Source organism: Trematomus bernacchii, unplaced genomic scaffold, assembly GCF_902827165.1.
Source record: "Trematomus bernacchii unplaced genomic scaffold, fTreBer1.1, whole genome shotgun sequence".
Classification (NCBI taxonomy): Eukaryota; Metazoa; Chordata; class Actinopteri; order Perciformes; family Nototheniidae; genus Trematomus; species Trematomus bernacchii.
The window spans coordinates 862,571-871,178 of NW_022987705.1; the positions used below are offsets into that span (position 1 = coordinate 862,571).

At 39.3% G+C, this 8,608-nt stretch overlaps 1 protein-coding gene across 1 annotated transcript in view; it reads left to right on the forward strand.

Annotated features, from left to right (window-relative positions):
• The window catches only part of LOC117490235 (E3 ubiquitin-protein ligase CBL-like), a 28,040-nt gene extending 21,306 nt beyond the window's left edge, over positions 1–6,734 (forward strand). Inside the window, exons 13-15 of the mRNA XM_034139876.1 lie at positions 724–812; positions 1,528–1,716; positions 2,436–6,734. Of these exons, the coding sequence (XP_033995767.1) occupies positions 724–812; positions 1,528–1,716; positions 2,436–2,863 (706 nt within the window). The 3' untranslated portion in view covers positions 2,864–6,734. The remainder of the gene's footprint in view (positions 1–723; positions 813–1,527; positions 1,717–2,435) is intronic.
• Positions 6,735–8,608: the final 1,874 nt, after the last annotated feature.

Consider the following 8,608-nt stretch of genomic DNA (forward strand, 5'->3'; position numbering starts at 1 on the left):
CCACTGTGGGTCAAAATAATGCGCTGTGATGTGCAGTCGACACGTTGGATGTGATCCGAATTATCTCACACAGCCCCTCGTCCTCCACAATGTTAAGCTGGAGCCACCCATTTAGCTATCGCTGTTGTTGTCCAGGCGTCTCCCCGACAAACTTTCAAGCGTGGTCTGCCGCAAGCGAGCGGCAGGAGCGGGGCTGTCAGCATCAGCTGTGTGCTTGGCTTGCTGTTTAAAACACCTTTTTTTGTATCCATATCTCTCGCTAGAATCTCCCACCATCCAACTAACAACAACAACAACAACGTCAAGCCTTTGGGCTCTGAAACTACGGGGCGGGCCGAGGACAAATACACATGCGTTAATCACAAATTAAAATAATTAGTGGCATTAAAAAAAATGTTCGTTAACTTGACAGCCCTAGAAAATATACATGTTGAAATACAAATTTACAGTAACAAAATATATAAATATATTTATACCTTTTTAAAGACTAGATGTATGTTAAGAGCAGTCATTAGAATATTAATTATTACTTAGTCTCTTTTTTATTTATTTAGAATTTTTCTTTTAGTTACAATAAAGCAAAGACATACACAATATACAGTAAGTAGGTACCTGAAACCTTTACATGGCGTACAAGGGAAAGAAGAAGCTGGGTAGTACATTGACAATCCTGAGAAGTCTAATGATTACGTCTCTACATGATGTGTCCTGTGTGTGTTTCAGTGAGTTGGTCGACAGCGACTCTGAGGATCCTCAAGTCTACGAGTCCATGTTTAACATCCAGGCTGCTTCCTCTGAGGCCTCGGACCCCGGTAATTATCCTAACTATACTCTATTTCTTTTATTATTTAGGGGAATTATTCAAATGTCCTGATCACACATGCTCACATCGAGCAGGTGTCACTTTAACTTCGTTCTTTTGGGATAATGTGTTACAGGTGCGGTATCAGCATCTACAGAACATTTCAAATAAGCTAAATAAAACAACAAAAATCACTTGAAAACAACAACACTGTACAAGTTCTATATTATATTTACTTTAAATTGTGTATTGACTCAAGCAGGTGTCACTTTAACTTGGTTCTTTTGGCATAATGTTGAGAAAACAAGAGGGAATGTGAAGTTTTGTATGACAGTAATTACAGGTGCATTCTCAGCATCTACAGAACTTTTCAAATAAGCAAAAATGGACAAAAATCACTTTACAAACAACAACACCGTACAATAATAATAATAATATGATAAGAACATACAATTTCTAAGCACTTTTTCAGGTGTTCAAATACACTTTAGGAAATACAATCAAATGTAAAAAGTTGAATTAAAATATTAAAACAACATTATTCACACATAATGTACAAGTTACAAGAGGAGATGTGACAAATATAACTTCAAAACAACCTGCTTTGTACAAGTTACTGATGGCCGACATATTCACCCAACCCCACCCTGTACCAGATGTGAACGTGTATATTATATTGACTCAATTTATACATGTGTATTGATTGAAGTGTTTTTCTTCTCCAGAGCCCCCTCCCCTTCCAGCGGTGGTTCCTCAGGAGAAGGAGGAGGACTCGGCTGAGGAGGAGATCTACGAGTACGACTGTCCGAGACCTATCATCCCCCCCGCCCCCACCCGCAGGACGCTGTCAGACATCGGGGGTCCATCAGCGTCCTCCTTCAGCACGCTCAGCATCGACAGCGCCGTCGAAGCCAGTACGTAACTGTTGGGAAAATAGTGAATGTACTCTTCCAATATCAGAGTACACATGATAACAAAGGATCTGCTCCAAGTCTGGGAGAAAATTCCCCGACTTCTCACTTGATTTATTACCTCAGTAAATCAATAAAAGCTTGTGCTCCCTGCACTTATTCAGCTTATCTCCGCTCAGTCTGACAGCCGTAGTTGGAGGATAACAGTCTCTCACTCACCGGCAGAAACACCCGGTGTCCGACCGGCCGATCTGCTCCAACAAAATGGCTTTTTGTGTCTTTGTTATGATAGTTTCCGTCCGACAGACAAGGCCAAAAACAAGCTTTTCATCCAATTTCTACAGCCACGTCACGGCCGCTTTTCTGAAAAGTTTAACTATTTTCAACTCTGAGCTGCTGCATTAAGATTTGAGTGACCTGTCGTGCTACTTTATACTATTAGTCTACTGTATCTCAAAGAGACGTATTGTACTTTTTACTCTACTACTACTATATACTATACTATAAACTAAACATGCATTCTCTAAACAGTTTGATTGTGTAGAAGTCTAAGAGAAAATTCCCCTTTTTCTCTACCTGAGTAAATCAATAAATCCATCACATTTTATTTATAAACACCACAAAGTACACATCTGTTTCCAGGGGATTTACAACCCTGACAGCATACTATCAGGTACTTGAATGCAACACAATATTTTCTGACTTGTATCTTTGTTTTCCAGGTATGTTTTCAGCAGCAGTGGAGCCTGAACGCCCCCCCAAACCTCTCCCTCGACGAGCAAACTCTGACCGAAGACCTCGTCCCGCAAACCGTGAATTACCCGCTCCGTTACCAGAACTCCCTTCAACCTCTTCCTCCTCCTCTTCCTCCCCTACTCCCCCTCTTCCTATTCCTCTCCCTCTCCCTCTCCCTCTCCCTCTTCCTCTTCCTCTCCCTCTTCCCCTCCCTCTTCCTCTCCCTCTCCCTCCTCCCACCACTCACCCGGGGAACCAGTCCCTGAACGGAGAGATCGAGTGCCTCGTGTCGCAGGGATACTCCTTACAGGACATCCATAAAGCGCTGATGATCGCGCAAAACAACCTGGAGACGGCCAAAAACATCCTGCGGGAGTTTGTTTCCATCCCATCGTCTGCTCACATCGCCACATAGTCACTCCTCTTCCTCTTCCTCTTCCTCACCTGCTGTGTCTCTCCACTCTGTGCCATTATCACGGAAAAAGCATTTACCGAGCACTTTTCCTGCAGGGCCACTCAAGGCCAAAAAAGGCTGAGCAGAAACGCTGCGTTCAGGTAATATCAGAGGAAATGCACAGGAGAGATATCATCTGAGTTTTATTGTGAAAATATATTAGTTTGTTGAACCGATGCCAAGTGTTCGGCCTTGAAGCTTCATCGTTATCTCATTGTCGCAACTTGAAAATTGAGGGGTTTTGTGTTTAAGCTACCGTTTGTAGGTTGGCAAAAAACGTTGACAGAGAAGCCTATGGTGGCCCGGAAGGTCAAAACACAACAAAATGTAACATAAAGGAAAAAGATTTAAGTAAACCTCACAACAGTTTACAAAAACATTTCCCCAAACACAAAAATAATGTCAGGTTTTTGGGAAAATGTCTTGTTTTGACCTTCAGGGCCACCGTACGGTCGGATATGACCTGAACGCAGCACACCTGAGGCCTTCACCGATAAAGAAAACCCAGACAACAATTAACAAAACCATTGGACAAATCACTAAAACATGTCAAGAAACACAACCGACATTTAAACTGTGTTTTGACCTTCAGGGCCACCGTACGGTCGGATATGACCTGAACACAGCACACGTGAAGCCTTTGCAGTTAAAGAAAACCCTGACAACAATTAACAAAACCATTTGACAAATAGCTAAAACATTTCAAAAAACACAACCAACATTTGAACTGTGTTTTCGTTTTGACGTTCAGGGCCACCGTACACTCGATATGACCTGAACGCAGCACGCCTGAAGCCTTTACCGTTCTTAAGCCGATTTTCGACCCCGTTCGTGTTTCCTCTCGAGGGAAATTCGTTTCTGAATCCCACTGCCGTTCAGTTTGGTGCTTTTTAAAAAAAAAAAAACACGCTTCTTAGCAAAATTTGTGGCGTACGAATAATGTAGCGGCGGCGAGAAAACAAGTGGTGTTTGTATGCTGATGAATGTGCAGAATCGCAGGGCTTCATGTCTCCATATTTCCTCTCGATGATGGATCTCTAATGAAATAACAGATGTTTAAGTAACTTGTTGTGCTGTGTGTAGTACTAACAATGGCTGGAAGTTCATTTCCTCATTTAACTCGTCATTTAAAGCTTCTGGTTTCTACTAATAAGCAGAAAAAGGACTTTGACATGTGCTGCTGGATCTCCTCTCACGTCTTCATGTGATTTTTTAGCTCCGCGTCACATTTGTACCCAGCTGAGGAATCAGGTTGAAGGGATTTACATTAAAGTATAAAAGCAGAAGGTCTTCATGTGGACTCAGGTACTGCTTCACAGCTAGGTTTGAATGTAAAGAGAGGAACATATGCTAAAGGACACGTGATATAATGAACGAGCACGAGCTAATGACAAAAACATTCCTAAGATTAGATTTCCCTGCTTCTTGTTACTCGCTGATACAAAGGAAATTCCACAATCCTCTCGACGCCACGGTAAAACAGTTTGTTAGCTTTGTTATTTAGCCATTGGGAGTTAACGGCTGAAAACACCAAAAATATAAAATATATCCAATAAAACTGCATTATACACTCCTTTCTTACAGTTGACATACTTTTTTGTTAGGAATGTAAACAGGTTCCTTCTCCAATATCCATTTTATATGACTGTGAATACATCTTAAAAATAACTTGTGTTCAAGCTGTTAGCAGCTAAGCTAAAAAACAAAACATTACATTACATGTACTTCATTCTACACTCATTGTTAGGAAGTTAAACAGGTCCCCTCTCTGATATCTATTAAATATTTCTGTGGAAACATCTCCTTCAAAACAACTTTATTAATTCAAGTTTGTTAGCTGTTAGCTCCATCATTTAGCTTCCGGCTGACAACAGCTAACGGCTAACAATACAATGCTAAAAAGACATTAGCTTTTAATGTAATGTTCTTCATTATACACTCCTTTATTAAAGTAACACAGGTTCCCTTTGATAGATATTTATTAAACTGAAAACATCTCCTTTTAAAACAACTTAATTAATTCAAGTTTGTTCACGCTGCTAACGGCTAGCAGCTAATGGCTATGGCTAATGGTTAATGTTAATTATAGCTCTCCTGCCGATTTTGAGAGTTTATTAAATATGATATAAATAAAAGTCTTGCATTGAAAATCTTACTGAAGTAAAGGTTAGTATACTCAAAATGTAGGTAACGTACCCAATTGTGAAAAATCATAAAAAGAAATTAAAAAAAACATCCAAAATACATTTATTTTTTAATGGATGGAAAATTCAATGATTTTTAAAAGATGCCATTTTAATCATCCCTCGATTGTTTAAGAACTGTTGGCCAGTTTAATGTAATTGAAGTGGGAGTAAAGAAAATACACAAGTACAAGTATGTCAAATGTGTAGCCTACTTAAAAACTCAACTTGAGTAGATGTACTTCACACAGAAGTCAAACTGAATATTTTGTGTATTTTTCTCAGGTTTTCAGTTTTTTCAGTGGACCAATAACGAGCGTCTCATTTCCATTTTCGCGTTTAAAAACAGGAAGTGTCCCGTCTAACATTGAGTGCAATTTCCTCCCTTTTTCTTTCCCAAAATCCCCTTAAAATCGTCACTTTGGATTTCTGCAGTAACGTGTAAATGTGCCTTCTGTCGACAAACCAAAACACGACACATTTACTGCTTAAATTAAATATACACACTTTCTGTTTCTCCCTTTTTACTTTATTCCTGCAGATATACACTTTGAAGGAGCTGGAGTTTGCAGGCAAAGCATCAGAGGAAATATATATATATATATATATATATATATATATAAGAGCCACATTAAAACTAGATTTATTTTAAAAAGTCAAAATAAATATCAAACCCTCTTTATGTTGTACACAGAGTGCAGCACACAGCGAAAGTATAACTGCATCAAACCCAGTCCCTACAGACAGACAAATGTAATAGTTACGGGCATTGTGACGTAAACAAAAAAAATGCATGTTATCGCCCCCTAGTGGACAACTAATGCGCGATTACAAATGCTTTAAAGTAAAATAAAAAAATGCTTTTATGATTGAATTATCTTCTAATTATGAGGTACTATCTACTCATTCTCATAAACACTGTCATATGTTTATACAGTGAATGCTATATGCAAACGTACTGCAGGATTAAACGATGATACCTCCTAAGGGTGGGGGGATATGAAGATAATGTGGCAAATAATTAAATATTTAGAAAACTAATCCTTGCATTTATAGGATGTTATGAATAAATTAAAATACTAAATTAAGTGCTGTAATATTTGCATTGTTTACATCACTTGTTATTGTCACTAACAAGGAATATTAAATAGAAATTGGCTATAATAATAATAATGCATTTACCTTTTATAAATCAAAACATATGTCTTAATTTTATTCATGTGATAGTACATTATCATCTTTTAACAATAAAAAATATGAGTATGATTGACAAATATTGCCGTATCGCCCGCCCTTAGTTTAGATATCTTTAAGACTGCAGATTTTAATTTGATAAATAAATTGAAAATTAAAATCTGAATCCATTCACGGCCGTCTCCTTGCTATTGAAAATACAATAAGTACTGTATGCCCCCAACACACACACACACTCCCTCACTGATGTCTCAGCTGGTCTTTAATGATGTATTTGTGATATATTAATAACGGTCACTCGCCTTCTCAACTTGCCTACTAAAAGTCGTCTTCATGCTTTGTTGTTGTAAATATGATTTTATTTATTGTCTTTTTAATATCCTCAGCATTCGTTGTGTTGCCATGTTTTCATGCCTAAGCCATTAAGATTTTTAATTAAACAATATTTTCTTTAACATCTGAGCCGTGTGGTTTTTTCCGTCATCACTACAGGGGGAAGAGGCACTACTTTACTGTCTTAGAGGTAGTAATACTACGGTGCAGAAATACTTTGATACTACTACTAAAATGTTATTGATTTATATTACAAGGTATGCGTGGAAGAAGTATTCAGATCCTTAAGTTAAAGGGGACCTATCATGCTATTTTTAGGCAATAGCATAGGTCTCAGATATATAAAAATATATAAAAAACATGTCTATGAAGTGTTTTGCTCAAAATACCAAACAGATCACCCATTCTAGCCATGCCTCATATCCCTCTATTTCACTTCCTGTTTCAAAAGTGCTGATTTGGGGTATAAAGCTTTAAAAAAACAATTGATACAAAATTAAAAAGGAGGGGGCTGAGCTCATGCGGGACCCGGCAGCTACTGTCTAAACTAAATACTGCGGTGATGAAACGCCATATCATGGATTATCAAGGATTGTTTCTGAAACAGTATGGAGCTCAAAGGCTTTCTCTCTTGCCGGTTATACCACAAGGTGAGTTCCTTTTTATTTCCTGCTTCTTCACACACATGCTCTCCAGTACAGGTTAGCTCTGAGTGTTAACAATGCTAATGTAAACACCAACCATATTACGTCCAAAACAGTCGGGCATTGTTTCTGATAGCAACGTTTCTGATAGTGCCGTGGGTCCACATTTCAGATATTACATCATATCGGACGCAAATCTGGATCAGCTCCGTTGTAGCCTCGTTTTTAGAGATTTGGGTACGGAGGAAAAGAGAGGGTTTTATTTTCTGACGCTGCGTGAGTTCCCTGACACACCGGGGACACATCTTTATGTATAAAATACATCAAAAAGTGCATTTTGCATGATAGGTCCCCTTTGAAGTGGACCTATCATGCTATATTTGAATAATATAGTGTAGGACCATACCTATATAAGGCATATTTATACTTTTTTCTTTTTCAAAATACCAAACAGATCATGCATTTTAGCCATGCCTCATTTCGCTCAATTTGCACTTTTTTAGCTCTGTTTTTGCAAGGGCTGATTCTGTGAGAACAGCACCATCTACAGGCCTGGCATATGTACTACAGCGTCTCCAGCGCTTTCGAACGGCAATGGCCGTGGCTGTCTGCTCCTGATTGGTGGAGTTGGCCCAATAGCCGTAGCGCCACTGTCCTGACGTCAGGACAGTGTTCAAATCTGGATCAGTTTTTATCAGATCCGTTCCAGCCCCTTTTTTAGAGATTTGGGTATGGAGGAAAATAGAGAGGGTTGTGTTTTCTGACACTTGGTGAGTTCCCTGGAACACCGGGGACACATATTCATGTATAAAAGACGTACAAAAGTGCATTTTGCATGATAGGTCCCCTTTAAAGTACTAATACCACTGTGTAAAAACTAAAGCTGTGAGATAAACCTATTTGAGTAAAACGTACATTTTAAATATGATATATTGGAAACAAATATCATTTAAATATAGTAACAGACGGGGTGTTTCTCAATGTCGAGGACGCTTCCTTGGTAGGACATGTCTTCCGAGTTAGGTCCTTCAGAAGCGAGGTAAGAATCCTTCCTAGCCTCGGAAAACGAAGAATGGTGGAACAGGCTAACGGGTGTGCAGGTGTGCGTCATATGTGAGGCCCCGCCTTAAATGGAGCACGATTTCCGCCAAAGATTTGGGAAATTGGTCCGTGCGCAAAGCATTGTGGGGATTTTAAGACCGCGGAAGATACACATGTGCAGCCTCGAAATTTCCCGCAACGAAGTACGCCGGCCTCGGTAGAATTCCAAGGATCCTGGACATTGGAACAGTCCTTCGGCGGGACTCGATGACGTAGCATCCTTGAAATAGTGGAGCAGCCTTCCTCGACAT